This window comes from Trachypithecus francoisi, unplaced genomic scaffold (assembly GCF_009764315.1).
Source record: "Trachypithecus francoisi isolate TF-2019V2 unplaced genomic scaffold, Tfra_2.0 Contig01585, whole genome shotgun sequence".
In the NCBI taxonomy this organism is placed as follows: domain Eukaryota; kingdom Metazoa; phylum Chordata; class Mammalia; order Primates; family Cercopithecidae; genus Trachypithecus; species Trachypithecus francoisi.
Genome location: NW_022681444.1, coordinates 7,689,679 through 7,709,539, shown reverse-complemented (window position 1 = coordinate 7,709,539; position 19,861 = coordinate 7,689,679). Strand labels below are relative to the sequence as shown.

The 19,861-nt window shown below is 43.0% G+C and overlaps 1 protein-coding gene across 15 annotated transcripts in view; it reads left to right on the top strand.

Moving 5' to 3' along the window:
* The window catches only part of FNBP1 (formin binding protein 1), a 163,841-nt gene that overhangs the window by 112,330 nt on the left and 31,650 nt on the right, over positions 1-19,861 (top strand). For 10 of the 15 annotated variants that reach the window (XM_033193801.1, XM_033193777.1, XM_033193753.1 and 7 more), the window contains exons 7-10: positions 8,674-8,802; positions 11,305-11,451; positions 13,814-14,011; positions 14,943-15,125. In XM_033193801.1, the coding sequence (XP_033049692.1) occupies positions 8,674-8,802; positions 11,305-11,451; positions 13,814-14,011; positions 14,943-15,125 (657 nt within the window). The remainder of the gene's footprint in view (positions 1-8,673; positions 8,803-11,304; positions 11,452-13,813; positions 14,012-14,942; positions 15,126-19,861) is intronic. The other 5 variants (XM_033193845.1, XM_033193834.1, XM_033193826.1 and 2 more) reach the window with 1 other exon arrangement.

Genomic DNA, 19,861 nt, shown 5'->3' with positions numbered 1-19,861 from the left:
CTGCCTCAGCCTCCTAGGAGCAGGGACTACAGGCATGCACCACCACACTCGGCTAATTTTTGTATTTTTTAGTAGAGATGGGGTTTCACCATATTGGCCAGGCTGGTCTCAAACTCCTGGCCTCAAGTGACACACACACCTCAGCCTCACAAAATGCTGGGATTACAGGCATGAGCCACCGCGGCCAGCCATTTTTTTTTTTTTTTTAATTTGGTTCACTTCTAGGATATATAAAGCATATTTCTTTGGTTAACTTATTTTGAAGTTTTTCTCTGTTTTGTGTTTTAGCTGCCCTTATAAATTTGTCAAAGGCAAACTCTGATAAACTTAAAAAAAAATTTTTTTTTTTTGAGATGGAGTCTCACTGTGTCACCAGGCTGGAGTGCAGTAGCGTGATATCTCAGCTTACTGCAACCTCCACCTCCTGGGTTCAAGCGATTCTCATGCCTCAGCCTCCCAGGTAGCTGGGATTACAGGCACGTGCCACCACACCCAGCTAATTTTTGTATTTTTAGTAGAGACGGGGTTTCACCGTGTTGGCCAGGCTGGTCTTGAACTCCTAGCCTCATGATCCGCCCGCCTCGGCCTCCCAAAGTGCTGGGATTACAGGCATGAACCACAGAGCCCAGCCAACTTTAAAAATTCTTAAAAGTTATATATACATTTACTTCATCTTATTAAATATTACCTTACATTGTTAAAACAGGATATACATAGCTCATCAAGAGTGTGACATAATATTTACCCAATGATTTGTTTGTTTCAAATTATTTTAAATTAGTGGCTATTATAAACAGCACTGGTGGGTATCTTTTGTTATTGTATCGTTAGGATAAATTTTCAGAAGCAGAATTTTTCAAAGACTAGAGTAAAATTCGTTTTATTCCTTTTTTTTCCCCCCCTTAAGACAGAGTCTTAGGCCGGGCGCGGTGGCTCAAGCCTGTAATCCCAGCACTTTGGGAGGCCGAGACGGGCGGATCACGAGGTCAGGAGATCGAGACCATCCTGGCTAACACGGTGAAACCCCGTCTCTACTAAAAATACAAAAACTAGCCGGGCGAGGTGGCGGGCGCCTGTAGTCCCAGCTACTCGGGAGGCTGAGGCAAGAGAATGGCGTAAACCCGGGAGGCGGAGCTTGCAGTGAGCTGAGATCCGGCCACTGCACTCCAGTCCGGGCGACAGAGCGAGACTCCGCCTCAAAAAAAAAAAAAAAAAAAAAAAGACAGAGTCTTACTCTGTCCCCCAGGCTGGAGTGCAGTGGCATGATCTTGGCTCACTGCAGCCTCTGCCTCCTGGGTTCAAGCAATTCTCCTGCCTCAGCCTCCCAAGTAGCTGGGATTACAGGCACGTGCCACCATGCCTGGCTAATTTTTGTATTTTTACTAGAGACAGGGTTTCACCATGTTGGCCAGGCTGGTCTCGAACTCTTGACTTCAGGTGATCCACCCTGCCTCAGCTTCCCAAAGTGTTGGGATTACAGGCATGAGCCACCGCACCTGGCCATTAGTTTTATTTTTAACCATTGACAAATCGTCGAGAAATATGAAAGGATTTTCAGGGATTTCCAACAGGTTGCTATTTTTTTCTGTTCTCAGAAATACCTAGAAATAGAAAATAATATCCAGTGGCCTCTACTTCATTTGTGTGCTGTGAAAATACCAGTGCTTATTCTCATTTACCTGGCCACGTCTGAAAGTCACAATCCTCTAGTAGTTATCAGGAGCTGGAATGTGCAGAAACTTTTATTTTTTAAACCATACAATTCTATAAGTTTGAATTATCTACAGCAACCTTTTTTTTTTTAAAGCAGGAGAAAAAAGAAAAAAAGGTGGCCAGATAACCCAGGTTGTGAAAGTGGCAAGTTTAATTTTGTCCACAAAATGAGGTCCGTGGCTCAGGTAGTTTGGGGAGGAGGGAATCGGGATCGGTGCTGTGCTGGATTCTTGCTGTGTCCATAGCCTCTGGGTGGCCACCAGGCCCATCTGCCAGTCAGGAGGAGCTGCTGCGGGTTGCTGCTCACTGAATAATGATTACAGACATCCTGTCTGTCGGCAAAATAGTACATTCTTAGAGGAAAGGGAATAAAATCTAGATTGAGCCCCCTTTTCCATCCAGCCTAACATATAATTGGTTTCTTTTTGTGATAATGATGACATTAAATACTAAACATGCAGCTGTTCCAAAAACCGTTGTTTGGGCTACCAGTGATACTGTAAAATATTCCACACGGCTCTCCCCAAACTTTTGGTGACAAAAGATGGGCATTTATAATTTGTTATATCCTTTAAACAAAGGAAAAGTGGCTTTCCAAAAGCTCTGGACACTGCTGCTTTAAGTATTAGGTGGCTGCAAAAGTAATTGTGGTTTTTCCCCTTCCATTCAGATGACAAAAACTGCAATCACTTTTGCACCAACCTATAAGTTTATCATTTAAGCAACAGCAATGTATAAAACTGAGAGATCTGGGGCCGTGTTAAAAACTTAGTAAGTCTCATTATTCATTCGATCAATGTATAATAGAATCAGTCTATATTTGCTCTTCTGGTTAAAAGGTCAAAAGCCATAGGCAGCCTTGAAAAATGATGCAATAGGCCGGGCGCAGTGGCTCACGCCTGTAATCCCAGCACTTTGGGAGACCGAGGCGAGCGGAACACAAGGTCAGGAGATCGAGACCATCCTGGCTAACACGGTGAAACCCCATCTCTACTAAGAATACAAAAAACTAGCTGGGCATGGTGGCAGGCGCCTGTAGTCCCAGCTACTCGGGAGGCTGAGGCAGGAGAATCACTTGAACCTGGGAGGCAGAGGTTGCAGAGAACCAAGATCGCGCCAATGCACTCCAGCCTGGGCGACAGAGTGAGACTCTGTCTCACTAGAAAAAAAAGAAAAGAAAAGAAAAAATGTGATGCGAGAGTGTAACTTGGTAAGATGCAAGGTTATACCTTGGTTATACCTCGTGTGAAATGAGCAAGTTTCTTAGTACACTTGTATTCTCTGCTTATGACAATTGAGACACTGCCAAAAGTGTTACTCTCCTTAATATTTTGAAATATTAAGGAAAAAGTATTGAATTAAACAGGCCTGGCATAGTGCCTCATGCCTGTAATCCCAGCACTTGGGGAGGCTCAGGTGGGAGGGTCACCTGAGCCCAGGAGTTTGAGGCTGCAGTGAGCTGTGATGGTGCCACTGCACTCCAGTCTGGGTAACAGAGGGGGACCCTGTCTTAAAAATAAAAAATTGAGCTAAACAGGAAATAGCCACACATTTAGGCCATGCTAATAATCTAAATTTAGCTAACTGAATGGATGATGGTATTTTTGTCTTTAAACCCATTAGGATTTCAAAATATTGGGCTACAGTTCAGTTTCTAAAATATTGTTTTCTTTGTTTAGAAACTGTGACTCTGACCTTTTAGGCAGTATGGTGTAGTTGCATAATGATGTTGAGAATGGACTATGTTAACAATTACCAAGAAGTGGGCCGTATGTGGTGGCTCACATCTGTAATCCCAGCACTTTGGGAGGCTGAGGCAGGTGGATCACTTGAGGTCAGGAGTTCGAGACCAGCCTGGACAACATGATGAAACCTGTCTCTACTAAAAATACAAAAATTAGCTGGGCGTGGTGGCAGGTGCCTGTAATCCCAGCTACTCGGGAGGCTGAACCAGGAGAATCGCTTGAACCCAGGAGGTGGAGGTTGCAGTCAGCCGAGATCGCGCCACTGCACTCCAGCCTGGGTGACAGAGTGAGACTCTGTCTAAAAAAAAGAATTACCAAGAAGTGAAATCATGTATAAGCCATACATCCTTAGGCCTATTTGGATTTATTTGAGGGAGATTCCCAAGGGTTTGTCAAGAAATTCTCAAGTTTAAATTCTGTCTTCCTGTTGGACAACAAAAGTGGTATAGATCTGATTCTAAGACATCTGTGACCCAGCCTAGGCAGCGGGGGTTATTCTGGACTTTTTAGAATATTATCTCGAGATTCTGTGGCACTGACTCATTGGAAGTAAAACAAGCCAACTCTCTGTACATCTTTCTGCCCTGTAGTAATGTTGCTGTAAGATGCAGTGTCTTTATTCTCAGAATGGGAAATTTAATTTAATTGAAAGCATAGCTTATGGTCTTGTTTAGAATGGAAATACTATCCCTTTGAGGTAATAGTTGCTATTTTTAGATTGACTTTTAAAAATAGATGAGAAGTCATGATGTTTATTTGCTCCACTTAGTCTTAGATATTAGGAGATAGTCTCCAAAATACCGTTAACAGTTATCCCAAATAAGTGCTCAAAAATACCTTACAAGATATTTTAAAGGTATTTTTGTCATAGTGAGTAATTGATTCAACACTAGTTTTAGAGAAAGGCTCTTAAATTCCATCGTCAACTAAACAATTTACTAAACAGAAATAGATTTTCCATAGTGAAATCTGGTTAGAACAATGGTGCATTCCTAGGCCAGAGTTTCAGAAGTGGATATTAATTCAAAACAGCTGGATGCAGGGACGGAGAAAAAGACAGCCCTGTGTTTTTGCTGCGGCTTTGGAGAATCTGATGTATAACAGTATTTTGCTGTTTTTGAAGGTTTCCCTATCCTTGTAGCCAGTGAGAGTGAGCAAGACTGTAGAAATAGATAGTCCTTTGTAATCATATGTCCAAGCTTTTGCATGGAAGAAAAACTCCCAGAGAGACAGTCCTCCTTTAACATAAAAGGCAGACCCTCTAAAATATATTTCTTTGATTTATTTTCTTCTACACAGCTTACTTTCTAGGCTGAACTGTAGACATGTCGGTCCTTATTCGGCGTCTTCCACAGTTCATGTCTAGGGCCCTTGTTATGTTTTCAGGATTACTGCATAGAAACAGGGCAAAGGGCATCATGAATCTATTAGGAGGTAATATGCTTACAGAAGGAATTATGCAGCTAAAGCTAAAATATGATTAGGGATTCTGTGAGCTACAGGAAGAGGATCACAGCCACCTCCAACCAAATGGTGCCGGGTGGGGTACCTCTGGCACCAGCTTTCATGGGTAAAATATTCTGTTTGGGTGAAATATTCTAAAATATTGGTGTGAGTGGATTTATTGTCAGGAAGCTTTTATCTGCTCTTGTGGGATGTGTGTGTGTGTGTGTGTGTGTGTGTGTGCCTGTAAATACATGCATACATATATATAATGATGACATTCTGATGTGATGCCTATTTGAGAACTTAAGTTATTTTAAAAACTCCCTTAGATAGGATCTCCAAAATAAGTGAGGAAATTACCTCTCGACCTCTTGCTGTTCTTTACAGAAGAGATGAAGAAATCCCCACTGGATTTTTGTGAGACTTTCCGAGAAAGACTTGTGAATAAAATAGAGACTCTTTTAGAAATTTGAGGTCTAATGGGAATTTTTTTTAAACATTCATAACAAAATGATACATGATGAAACTGTCAGCGGCTGAAGAGTTAATAGGGTATTTGTGCTGGACGGGCTCGGGGAACAGATGGAATGCATGTAGGTGGGAAAGCTATTATTTAAACAGAGGAGGGCTACTGTGTGTTGGAAGTGGGTGGATTTTTGAGGGTAGCTGGGTACTTAACATTTTGGGGCTAGACTAATATATTTACTAGTGAACACAGGAAGAAGCAGACGCCAAGGCATATGGTCAGGAAGGGAGTTAACAGGCCACCAACAAAGGGGAAGAATGTGGCAGCTGAAATCAACTGAGGGTAGATGAAAAGAGGATAAAATGGCACCAAGAGATCCAAAGGCCGTAAGAAACTCAAAAAACCTCAGTAATAAGGAAATGCATTTGGAAATACTGATATTGTTACCTTCATTTGGGAAGTGTTCACGTGTGAATAGGGAAGAAAATAAAGGAAGCAATTGTGAATTACCTTAGGCTTTCACCAGATGAGTATGAGTAAAATGTGTGAAGTGAAATTCAGGTTAAGCTTTCAAGTCACATAGGCAGGAAACCAATAAAGAAGATTGACGTGAAAAAAAAGCCGATACTAAATGTTCCCAGCAAGCAGAAAGTGGAACAACTGCTTCAGCGTTCCTCTTTGGGTTGCCATTTGAATGTTTCTATGTGTTTCTTTTCTTCCTTTCTTCCTTTCTTTCTCTCTTTTTCTTTCTCTCTGTTTCATTCTTTTTTTTTTTTTTTTTTTGAGAGGGAGTCTCACTTGTCGCCCAGGCTAGAGTGCAGTGGTGTGATCTCAGCTCACTGCAACCTCTCAGGTTCAAGCGATTCTCCTGCCTCAGCCTCCTGAGTAGCTGGGACTACAGGTGCACGCCACCACACCCAGCTAATTTTTGTAATTTTAGTAGAGACGGGGTTTCATCATGTTGGCCAGGATGGTCTCAATCTCTTGACCTCGTCATCCGCCCACCTCAGCCTCCCAAAGTGCTGGGATTACAGGCGTGAGCCACCACGCCCGGCCTCTTTCATTCTTTCTTCCCTTTCTTTCTCGCTTTTCTTCCTTTCTGTCTGTCTGTCTTTTCCTGTCTTTCTGATTTTCTTTCTTTCACGATTAGGTCTTAATTTTCTTGTTTTTGTTTGTTTGGTGTTTTGTTTTTGAAACAGAGTCTTGCTCTGTTACCCAGGCTGGAGTGCAGTGGCGCAGTCATAGCTCACTGCAGACTCAACCGCCTGAGGTCAAGCAATCCTCCCACCTCAGCCTTCTAAGTAGCTGAGAGCACAGGCACACATCACCACACCTGACTAATTTATTTTTTATTATTATTTTTTGACACAGGGTCTCGCTCTGTTGCCCAGGCTGGAGTGCAGTGGTAGTGATCATAGCTCACTGCAGCCTCAGCCTCCCAGGCTCAAGCAGTCCTCCTGCCTCAGCCTCCTGAGTAGCTGGGAGTACAGGCACATACCACCATGCCCAGCTAATTTTTGTATTTGTTTGTGGAGAGAGGGGTCTCACCATGTTGCCCAAGCTGGTCTTGATTTCCTGGGCTCAAGCAATCTGCCTACCCGAGCCTCCCGTAGAGCTGGGATTACAGTATACCACACCCAGCCAGGTCTTACTTTTCTATAACATTGGTTCAGTAAAACAAAACAAAAACAAGCAAACAAACAGTTGCCCTGGTTATGTTGGAAAACAGCCCATTTCCTGTTGTGTTTTTGGCTCAATGCAGTGAGTTTGCCAGGTCACTTAAAGACCAAAAACCCTATCTTCATCTGGACCTCAAATTGTGTTAGAGATTCACGAGATTGTATTTATCAAAATAGTACCACAGTGCTATATGAATCTAAGGTGGTATTAACAACATAACCTCTTGTACTTCTGGATGACTTTAGAGTTTATAGACATTCCTGTTTGAACTTTCAGATTGATTCTGCAACTAATCAACAATTGTTGCCCCTTTTTTAGGTATGTGATTAATCAGAATACGAATTAGAGAAAAATAAAATTGCAAATTATTGATTTTTTAGGAGAAAAGCAATGCAGTAAAACATAAAATAGCACCCCTCAAAAAACAAAAAGCATAAAGAGGGTGCCATACTTATTGCCTCTTTAGCATATATACTAAATATAAACATGGTAGAGAGCTTTAGAAAGGTCTCCTTAGGTCAGTGGTTCATATGCATTTTTAGTTCATGAACCCTGTTGAGAATTGGGTTTACAAATTTGTAGATTGGCCGGGCGCGGTGGCTCAAGCCTGTAATCCCAGTACTTTGGGAGGCCGAGACGGGCGGATCACGAGGTCAGGAGATCGAGACCATCCTGGCTAACACGGTGAAACCCCGTCTCTAATAAAAAATACAAAAAACTAGCCGGGCGAGGTGGCGGGCGCCTGTAGTCCCAGCTACTCGGGAGGCTGAGGCAGGAGAATGGCATAAACCCGGGAGGCAGAGCTTGCAGTGAGCCGAGATCCGGCCACTGCACTCCAGCCTGGGCGACAGAGCGAGACTCCCTCTCAAAAAAAAAAAAAAAAAATTGTAGATTTACCAGCTGGCGCCGTGGTTCATGCCTATAATCCCAGCACTTTGGGAGGCTGAGGCAGGTGGATTGCTTGAGTCGAGGAGTTCAAGACCAGCCTGGGCAATGTGGTAAGACCTCATCTCTACAAAAAAATAAAAAATTAACCTAGCATGGTGGTGCATGCCTGTAGTCCCAGCTACTTGAGAGGCTGAGGTAAGAGGATCACTTGAACCCAGAAGACTGAGACTGCAGTGAGCCAGGATTGTGCCACTGCACTCCAGCCTGGGTGACAGAGGGAGACCCTGTCTCAAAAAAAGAAAAAAAAAGTGTGAATTTCTCATTGCCTCCCCCAAAAAATATATATACATGTGTATATGAGCAGAGGTTCCCACAAGGGTCCTCCAGGTGATGTGAATTGCCCAGGTGCAGACAGTATAGAATGGTGTGTCAAACTAGACACTAGTATAGAATGGTGTGTCAAACTAGACACTAGTATAGAATGGTGTGTCAAACTAGAAGGCACACACCACATTAAGACAATAGGGAATGGTGGATTTTTATACAAACTAGGATGCACATTGCTTACCTGAAGTAAATTCAATTCAGAACATTAAAAAATAGCACCTGCTGAATACATTCGAGGTAAGTCTGGCCCTTAGGCATCCCAGTGTGCAGTTCTAGGTATTTATTGATTGCACCCAGGCTTTTATTTATGATGTATAAACGTGGGAGTATTCTTGTTTTTGCCCTAAGGCCCGACAGCAAGCTCAAATACGTCACCAAATGGCAGAGGACAGCAAAGCAGATTACTCATCCATTCTCCAGAAATTCAACCATGAGCAGCATGAATATTACCATACTCACATCCCCAACATCTTCCAGGTAAATCCTAAACATCTCTCAGATTTCATGTTTTATGCTTTGCTTTCCTTAGAAACATGATACTTCTGAATCATGATTGCTGGGTTTGTATTCTGAGTCTTTATATGTAATTCCAAATTTCCACTAATTTTTTTTTTTTTTTTTTTTTTGAGACAGAGGCTTGCTTTGTCACCCAGGCTGGAGTGCAATGGAGCAGTCTTGGCTCACTGCAACCTTTGCCTCCTAGATTCAAGTGACTCTCCTGCCTCAGCCTCCTGAGTAGCTGGGACTACAGGCAAACACCACTGCGCCCAGCTAATTTTTGTATTTTTAGTGGAGACGGGGTTTCGCCATGTTGGCCAGGCTGGTCTCAAAGTCCTGGCCTCAGGTGATCCGCCTACTTCGGCCTCTCAAAGTGCTGAGATTACAGACCTGAGCCACTGCGCCTGGCCCCTTTTTTTTTTTTTTTTTTTTTTCGAGACAGTCTCACTCTGTTGCCCAGGCTGGAGTGCAGTGTATAATCACGACCCACTGCAACTTTGAACTCCTGTGCTCAAGGGATCAAGGGATCCTTCAGCTTCAGCCTCCTAAGTAGATGGAACTATAGGCATGCACCACCGTGCCCTGCTAATTTTTAAATTTTTGTAGAGATAGAGTCTTGCTGTGTTGCCCAGGATGGCCTCAAATTCCTGGACTCAAGCAATTCTCCAGCCTTGGCCTCCCAAAGTGCTAGGATTATCGGCATGATAAATCATTTTTTAAGGCATCTAGATCAAGCATTGACTAGCAATATGAATGAAATATAATAATCTCAAGATTAATCAGTAAACTTTGCAAATTTCCATAGTTTGCACCTGCAGCCAATTATTTGTCAGTCTTTTCTCTTTTTTCTTCTTTTGAGATGGGGTCTCACTCTGTCGCCCAGGCTGGAATGCAGTGGCACAGTCTCAGCTCACTGCAACATTCACCTCCTGGGTTCCAGCGATTCTTCTGCCTCGGCCTCCAGAGTAGCTGGGATTACAGGCACCCGCCACCATACCCAGCTACTTTTTTTGTATTTTTAGTAGAGACAGGGTTTCACCATGTTGGCCAGGCTGGTCGCGAACTCCTGACCTCAGGTGATCTGCCCACCTTGGCCTCCCAAAGTGCTGGGATTACAGGCATGAGCCACCACGCCTATTTGTCAGTCTTAAACTATGATTCTCTCATTAATACTCTCTTTGCTAAAGGGATGATTATGGTTATAAAAATGCCAACTTAACTATAGAAATCAAAGCAGCATTCACAGAGTTGTAGGATTTGAACAAATGACAGTTCTTTCTTTTGGATTGTTTTCTTTTTTTTTTTTTTTTTTTTTTTTGAGACGGAGTCTCGCTCTGTCGCCCGGGCTGGAGTGCAGTGGCCAGATCTCAGCTCACTGCAAGCTCCGCCTCCCGGGTTTACGCCATTCTCCTGCCTCAGCCTCCCGAGTAGCTGGGACTACAGGCGCCCGCCACCTTGCCCGGCTAGTTTTTGTATTTTTTTAGTAGAGACGGGGTTTCACCGTTTTAGCCAGGATGGTCTCGATCTCCTGACCTCGTGATCCGCCCGTCTCGGCCTCCCAAAGTGCTGGGATTACAGGCTTGAGCCACCGCGCCCGGCCGGATTGTTTTCTTTTGCTCATGTCAGGTTGTCAAAAATGGTATGAGAAAAGATAGACATATGTTCTCCCATTTTACAGATCTTTTGCAACTTTGAGTCCAATTGTAGAAAAAAATAATAAATATTTGCTTCTTGGTGTCTACACACACAGCAAACAAGTCCTTCTACATTGTAGTTGGAAGGTACACTAGTCTGTATTGGGTTGAGACCGCTAACTAAATACTGTGCTTTTGGTAAAAGGTAAAGTGGTAGATTACAGATGGAGAAAATGTTCGAGGTAGATTACAAATAGTGTTAATAATAAAACTCTTGGCCAGGTGCGGTGGCTCAAGCCTGTAATCCCAGCACTTTGGAGGCCTAGGTGGGTGGATCACCTGAGGTAAGGAGTTGGAGACCAGCCTGGCCAACATGTCAAAACCCCGTCTCTACTAAAAATACAAACAATTAGCCCGGTGTGGTGGCGGGGGCCTGTAATCCCAGCTACTCAGGAGGCTGAGGCAGGAGAATGGCATGAACACAGGAGGCAGAGGTTGCAGTGAGCCAAGATCGTGCCACTGCACTCCAGCCTGGGCGACGAGCAAAACTCCGTCTCAAAAAAACAAAAAGAAAAACAAACAAACAAAAAAAACTATTGAGTTTGGCATTCTTACTAAAATTAGAATGGAATTGTGCAAAGCATATATTTGGGCAGCCTAACATGTCTAGCAATTTGTAAAATAAGTGTACAGCTGGGTAATATGGAGGCTCCATATACTTATGGCCGCTCTAACTCTAACCCATTTTTTCCTTAGAGAACTTGTTAGAGGTAACAATGCTGCCGAAAAACAGCTTCATTTAATAATAATGGACCAAACTTATTTTATACAAAATCTAATGTTGCAGAAAATCCAAGAGATGGAGGAAAGGAGGATTGTGAGAATTGGAGAGTCCATGAAGACATATGCAGAGGTTGATCGGCAGGTGATCCCAATCATTGGGAAGTGCCTGGATGGAATAGTAAAAGCAGCCGAATCAATTGATCAGAAAAATGTAAGTATTGCCATTTGGGCTTCATTGATAATTATTTGCAGATCCATTATTACTCGCCGCCCCCTTTCCATATGACCTCATGTCATCATCTCATGGTGGGTAGTTGCTTTCAGTGGTCACACGGGCTCTGTGTCTTGGATTTAGCTGCATAATTCCTTTTTTTGGAAAACACATTAAGTGGTAAATTGTCCGAGGCATGACAGAATTGAATTGAAGTATTTCCTGGAAAAAGGTAAAGGCTTTGTTTCCTCTAAGACAGAGTTTCTTTCTCTTTGTCTTTTTTTTATTCTTTTTTTTTTAATTTTTTTTTTGGGACGGAGTCTCGCTCTGTCGCCCAGGCTGGAGTGCAGTGGCGCGATCTCGGCTCACTGCAAGCTCCGCCTCCTGGGTTTACGCCATTCTCCTGCCTCAGCCTCCTGAGTAGCTGGGACTACAGGCGCCCGCCATCTCGCCCAGCTAGTTTTTTGTATTTTTTAGTAGAGACGGGGTTTCACCGTTTAGACCAGGATGGTCTCAATCTCCTGACCTCGTGATCCACCCGTCTCGGCCTCCCAAAGTGCTGGGATTACAGGCTTGAGCCACCGCGCCCGGCCCTTTTTTATTCTTTTTGAAATAGAGTCTCGCTCTGTTGTCCAGGCTGGAGTGCAGTGGTGTGATCTCAGCTCACTGCAACCTCCACCTCCTGGGTTCAAGCGATTCTTCTGCCTCAGCCTCCTGAGTAGCTGGGACTACAGGTGTGTGCCACCATGCCTGGCCAGTTTTTTGTATTTTTAGTAGAAACAGGGTTTCACCATATTGGCCAGGCTGGTATCAAACTCCTGACCTCAGGTGATCCACCCGCCTCAGCCTCCCAAAGTGTTGGGATTACAGGTGTGAACCACTGCACCCGGCCAAAACAGGGTTTCTTCAGGCACATTTGACATTATCTTATGCCAGATCATTTTTCTTGCTGGAGGCATTTCAGGATGTTTAGCAGCATCTCTGGCCTCTACCCAGCAGAGGCCAGTAGCACTCCCCGAGTTGTGACAATCAAAATGTCTCCACCTATTGCCACATGTCTCCTGGAAGGGCAGAACCTTCTCTGGTTGAGAATACTGCTTTAGGGCAGTGTTATCCATCTGAATTCCTAGAGACCTATTTCTCTCAATAAAAATATCAACTAGAACACCAGCAGAGACTTTTAGTATTAATTTGAAGACACAAATATTTAACACAAAAGTTACGCTGCTGGCTGGGCACAGTGGCTCACATTGTGACTCCCAGCACTTTGGGAGGCTGAGGCGGGTGGATCATTTGATGCCAGGAGTTCAAGACCATCCTGGCCAACATGGCAAAACCCCATCTCTACTAAAAATACAAAAATTAGCTGGGCGTGGTGGTACATCCCTGTAGTCCCAGCTGCTTGGGAGGCTGAGGCACAAGAATTGCTGGAATTCCGGAGGCAGGGGTTGCAGTGAGCCGAGATCACGTCACTGCACTCCAGCCTGAGTGACAGAGTGAGACTCTGTCTCAAAAACAAACAAACAAAAAAATCAGAAAACAATAGTTCTAAATTCTAAAAGCTCAAATGAAAAGCTCAAATGATGGCTTCTGAGAAGAATGAAAAAAGCTGGCCAGCTGTGGTGACTCACGCCTGTAATCCCAGCACTTTGGGAATCCGAGGCGGGCGGATCACCTGAGGTCAAGAATTTGAGACCAACCTGGCCAACATGGCGAAACCCCATCTCTACTAAAAATACAAAAATTAGCTGAGCGTGGTGGCGCACACCTGTAATCCCAGCTACTCGGGAGGCTGAGGCAGGAGAATCGCTTAAACCTGGGAGATGGAGGTTGCGGTAAGGCGAATGATGCCACTGCACTCCAGCCTGGGTGACAGAGTGAGACTCTGTCTCAAAAAAACAACAACAAAAAAAAGCTACTAGGAAAAAAGTTATTATCAATCAATATACAATTTTATTAGTTATCATCTGTATGAGGTCATCATAATTCATTGTTTTAAAAGTGTTTGTGGCCGGGCGCGGTGGCTCAAGCCTGTAATCCCAGCACTTTGGGAGGCCGAGACGGGCGGATCACGAGGTCAGGAGATCGAGACCATCCTGGCTAACACAGTGAAACCCCGTCTCTACTAAAAAAATACAAAAAATTAGCCGGGCGAGATGGCGGGCGCCTGTAGTCCCAGCTACTCGGGAGGCTGAGGCGAGAGAACGTCGTAAACCCGGGAGGCGGAGCTTGCAGTGAGCTGAGATCCGGCCACTGCACTCCAGCCTGGGCGACAGAGCGAGACTCCGTCTCAAAAAAAAAAAAAAAAAAAAGTGTTTGCATGCTTCTGAATGTATTTATATGCTTATGGGTATAATTTCAGGATTCACAGCTGGTAATAGAAGCTTATAAATCAGGGTTTGAGCCTCCTGGAGACATTGAATTTGAGGATTACACTCAGCCAATGAAGCGCACTGTGTCAGATAACAGCCTTTCAAATTCCAGAGGAGAAGGCAAACCAGACCTCAAATTTGGTGGCAAATCCAAAGGAAAGTTATGGCCGTTCATCAAAAAAAATAAGGTACTGATGGTTGGCGTGAAACAGGTTTTCTAAGGTGTGGAGATTTTGACTTGATCTTTTAGTCTTAGAAAAGCTAAGACCTTAAACCTGTAGTTTCAGAATGCAAAAGAAAAAGCTAGTGTGCTACTTTATGTTGAGACAGTATTTCTTTTTGGTGGTGGTATCTTTGCCATGGCCCTGTGTCTTATTTCAGATGCATTATCCTCGTACCGTGACACCCACACTAACAGAGTACTGACCTCTCCACCATTTCACCTCATGCCTTTCCCTCCTTCCTCTCCTAGACTGCTGGTTACCTTGGCTGGGAGAGAGGATGTAGTGCGAAATTCCTGTAACACTTTATCCACACATCTACTGGAAATTGTTACCATGTCAATAACTTGGTTTTGAATTCATGTTAACATGTGTATCCATGAACATTTTCATTTTCTTCATAGTGTGATACATAGGTGCATGACAGCATTAACCTGGGGACGTAGAATATGATGAAGGCAACATTACTGCTTTAACTTCAGAATGACTTACTATTTATTAATTTGAACAGACTGCTGTTTCCACAACCTTAGCCTTGAAGGCCTTCCGTTTTCTCCCATCAAGCTATGTTAGTTTAGGTGATGTAGAAATATTTACCATCTGGCTTAAGCTGGTTTAGAATAACTAACTAGAGCTATAGTTTGCATGGGAAAGTCTGCACGAGCTTCTTGTCAGATATTTCTTGCTCTTCTGTCGCATTACTTACTAAACCTCCCAACTCTCATCATATTCTTCATTTAACCACCTCCTATGTGTTTTTTTTTTTTTTGGACCATGGCCTAAAATTTAATTGTGTTTTACTTGCGTTGGATTTCAAATATTATTTGATGCTTATTTTTGTTTTGTGTCTTCTTGTTTCTGATTTTTACTCTGTCACGGCTCCATCTCTTACATGTAGCTTATGTCCCTTTTAACATCCCCCCATCAGCCTCCCCCTCCCCCTCCTGCCTCTGCCTCACCCTCTGCTGTTCCCAACGGCCCCCAGTCTCCCAAGCAGCAAAAGGAACCCCTCTCCCACCGCTTCAACGAGTTCATGACCTCCAAACCCAAAATCCACTGCTTCAGGAGCCTAAAGCGTGGGGTAAGTTCTGCTCCGGAATCCTGTCTCTCTGGCGTGCTTTTGTTGCATGTTTGGTTCTGCATAACTAATTTTGTTTGTGAATGAATCCATTGTGTTTTCTCATAACATATAAAAAGTTTTAAAAAAAAACCATTATAGCTAGAAAGAAAAGCCAGAGAGAGGAGGAAAGAAAGAAGGAAACAGGATGGTTGGAAGAAAGGAGAAAACCAGGCAGCCCAGAGTTCTGTTTGTTTCTTTTTTTTTTTAATTATTATTTATTTATTTATTTATTTATTTATTTTTGAGACAGAATCTCGCTCTGTCACCAGACTGGAGTGCAGTGGCATGGTCTCGGCTCACTGCAACCTCCACCTCCCGGGTTTAAGCGATTCTCCTGCCTCGGCCTCCCGATTAGCTGGGATTACAGGCATACGCCACCACGCCCAGCTAATTTTTGTATTTTTAGTGGAGATGGCATTTCACCATGTTGGCCAGGATGGTTACGATCTCTTGACCTTGTGATCCACCCGCCTCAGCCTTCCAAAGTGCTGGGATTACAGGTGTGAGCCACTGCGCTCGGCCTTTTTTCTGTTTGTTTCTGGTACATTTTGGAAGGACTTTACCCCTCTTCCTCTTTAAAGCATCCAAGTCATGAATTTTTTTACCTTAATTTTACCAAAAACAAAGACTTAGATTTCATTTCTGAAACTAGCGACCTGAGGCTGGGCATGATGGCTCACACCTGTAATCCTAGCACTTTGGGAGGCCAAAGCAGGAGGATTGCTTGAGCTCAGGAGTTCAAAACCAGCTTGGACAACATGATGAGACCCCCATCTCTTAAAAAATATATATATAATAAATAGGACAAGCACAGTGTCTCATGCCTGTAATCCTGGCACTTTGGGAGGCCGAGGCAGGAAGATCGCTTGAGCTCAGGAGTTCAAGACCAGCCGGGACAACATAGTCAGACCCCATCTCTAAAAAAAAAAAAAAGTAAATAAATAATGAAAATATAAAACTAGCAACCTATGAGATGAGGAATTGGAAGTGACTGTGTAAGTCAGAAAATATTGCCTTAATAATTACTGAAGCAGTGTGACCATAATGAAGATACTTGCCTGAGCTACGCCTCAGGGTTGAAAGGTGGAGAGTCATAAGTCACAGTGGTTTCATTTGCTATTTTAGTGAGATTATAAGATGTTGATAAAATATCTGTTGATTGGAAGAGGCCTGATGCAGGATTTCTCTTTAAAGGATGAAACAATAAAAGCAGCTGACACTTACTGAGCGCTTATTGCGTGCAAAGCTCTGTTCTGTGTGCTAATTTACTTTTTTCCAGCCACCCTATGAAGCCCAGGTAGTACTCATATTTCCTTAGTTTACTGCTAAGGAAATTGAGGTATAAAAAGTTGAAGGTGGGAAGATACAGAGTCGGATTTAGATCCGGGGAGTCTGATTAGAGTCTGAGATTCTGTAACATCCACATTCAGGGAGAAACTACTATGTTGACTCATAAGTGGATGTCATTAAGATTGAAGTTCGCTGTCCTCATTAAGATTGATGTGCTTACATCCCAGAGATAATGGAATTGATGCAGCCATCCAATGTAGACACCAGTTTCGTTTATAGAGAAAGATTGGCATAAAGCAATGTGTAGATTCCCAAATAATTCTCAATGGTCAGTCTAGTCTAAGCCTTCCCCAAATATCTTTTATAATGAATATAAGAGTAAACAGATCTTTAGACCGGGCCCAGTGGCCCACTCCTGTAATCCCAGCAGTGTTAACATATCCAGTAAGGTTTGCTCCTTTTTTTTGAAATCCTGCCCTGTGGGAGTTGCAATATAGTTGCAGTGGAATGCTTTATTGTACAAACATAAGTTTTACTTTTCCATTCTGGACTCTCCAGTCAACTGAATAAAGACTCTCCAGTCTTTCCAAATAGTACCTGGTAGTGCCCCAAAGCCAGAGGTGGATACCAGCCTTTCTTGAGTGTCAGCTGATACATTGGCATGGGAAAAGATTCTAAACTACAGCTAATTAACTAGAGAAGAGATGTCCTTCTTAGACTTGGAATTAATAGCTGGTTACCAGTAAAAGAATAACAGTAGTCATTGTTAACCTGATAATCATATTTTCACAAAAACTACACTGTATAAAAAAGAGGCCTGGTGCAGTAGCTCATGCCTGTAATCCCAGCACTTTGGGAGGCCGAGGCAGGTGGATCACCTGAGGTCAGGAGTTCAAGACCAGCCTGACCAACATGGTGAAACCCCGTCTCTACTAAAAATACAAAAATTAGCCAGACATGTTAACATCCGGCTAATTACAGGCGGGCGCCTGTAATCCCAGCTACTCAGGAGACTGAGGCAGGAGACTCGGTTCAACCTGGGAAGCGGAGGTTGCAGTGAGCTGAGATGGTGCCATTGCACTCCAGCCTGGGCAACAGAGCAAGACTGCGTCTCAAGAAAAAAACAAAAATAATAGCCAGGCGTGGTGGCATGTGCCTGTAGTCCTAGCTACTTGGGAGGCTGAGATGGGAGAATTGCTGGAGCCCAGGAGGCAAAGGTTGCAGTACACCGACATACACCATTGCACTCTAACCCAGGCAACAGAGTGAGACCCTTTCTCCAAAAAAAAATAAAATAAAATAATGTAAATACATAATTGATAGCAAGGTTATTATCAATACTTTTTAAAAACAGGGGATGAAACAATATTTCCTTATATGCAGAGTTCCCTTAATATGAGATTCTCGGATTTATAGTTGGTAGAATTATCTTGCTTTAGTTCTATCTATCATATCAGGTTAAGAATTAGAAATGTAATTTCCTAAAGATGTGAAAAAAGCCATTGGTGGAAGGCAGAGTACAGCTTCAAAAGTGGATGATGGATTAAGCTGAGCTGTATAATTAGGACTTGAGGAATCTGCAGCTTCTTGGCTCAACGATGCTGGCGTTTAGAACTCCACTCATTGTTAATCCAAGAATTTCCAAGACAAGGGTGTTTTTGCTAGACTGAAAGTTTCATATGAACTGTCAGTTAACCCATCTCTGCCGCTTTACCAAGCACTCATGTGTTATATTTATATATTATCTCTGTATTTTTTTGGACTCTCATGATGAATATTCATGATTGTTTACCATTTGTTTATGTGTCTATTCCAGTTTTCTCTTAACATTATGCAGTCTGTTGGCCGAAAATGGTTTGTGAATCTGTGGTTCATGGTATTCTCTAAATATTTAGAAAAAGACCAAAGAATTCAGTAATCAGTAAATGTAAGAAAAGGATGGTTAGAAGAAGATAGGCTGGGTGCTGTGGCTCACACCTGTAATCCTAGCACTTTGGGAGGCTGAGGTGGGTGGATCATGAGGTCAGGAATTTGAGACCAGCCTGACCAACATGGTGAAACCCCATCTCTACTAAAAATACAAAACTTAGCTGGGCATGGTGATGCACACCTGTAATCCCAGCTACTTGGGAGGCTGAGGCAGGAGAATTGCTTGAACCCAGGAGGCGGAGGAGGTTGCAGTGAGCCAAGATCGGGCCACTGCACTCCAGCCTGGGTAACAGAGTGAGACTCCGTCTAAAAATAAAAATAATAATAAAAATAAAATTAAAAAAAAGATATATAACACTTAAAACAGTGAAATGGGTATGGGAAACTGGTTCCTTTGATGATTTAAAGGAAAATCTGTTTTACTGTAATCAGCAATATGAATTTTTTTTCTTACTCCTCAAACCTGTACTCAGCAAATCTTTGCTAAAAAAAATTTCCCAAATGATGAGTGTATTTTCCTGGAGTTAAACCATATACATATACCCACTAGAAGCAATCGTAAAGAAACAGAGAAAAAGGCCGGGCGCGGTGGCTCAAGCCTGTAATCCCAGCACTTTGGGAGGCCAACACGGGCGGATCACGAGGTCAGGAGATTGAGACCATCCTGGCTAACACATGAAACCCCGTCTCTACTAAAAAATACAAAAAACTAGCCAGGCGAGGTGGCGGGCGCCTGTAGTCCCAGCTACTTGGGAGGCTGAGGCAGGAGAATGGTGTAAACCCGGGAGGCGGAGCTTGCAGTGAGCTGAGATCCGGCCACTGCACTCCAGCCTGAGCAACAGAGCGAGACTCCGTCTTGGAAAAAAAAAAAAAAAAAAAGAAATAGAGAAAAAGTTTTGCTTCCCTCACTTTTGGTCAATCTGTTCTTAGGGTCAGAATTAATGTTCCTTCCTCTAGGACATAGCAATGCAAAAAAAGAGGAAGCACAAGCTCAAAAAACAAATCTAAAGTTTGGAGAAATAGATTCCATTTTTAAACAGTCTCAACATGGAACTTGCATGGGACATCCATGGCAGGACTGACAGGTTCCATGACCAAAATGGTACAGCCCTTCCTACCTTCTCATTTATTCTGCTTTGTAACTTAACACTATTATGCCAATGATAATTTAACTAGAAAAAGTTCCTGAGAGAATAACAAATCTGTGATTTTATTATGTCTTTTAATTGATCATGTTTTGCAGCTTTCAGATTCAGATGTCAATACTTTGTTTCTATTATCAGAGTATATAAATCCCATGCAAACATATCTCAGCATAACTGATTTTATTTCCAAATAATTAAACAGGATAAAATGTTATTTGTTGTAAGCTGTTGACAGTTGTAAGGGAATTTTGTTTCACTGAATATTTTTAAAGATGCCACCAGAGCATTGACCATTATTTCATTTTTACGTAAGTTGAAGAAAAATGAAACTAG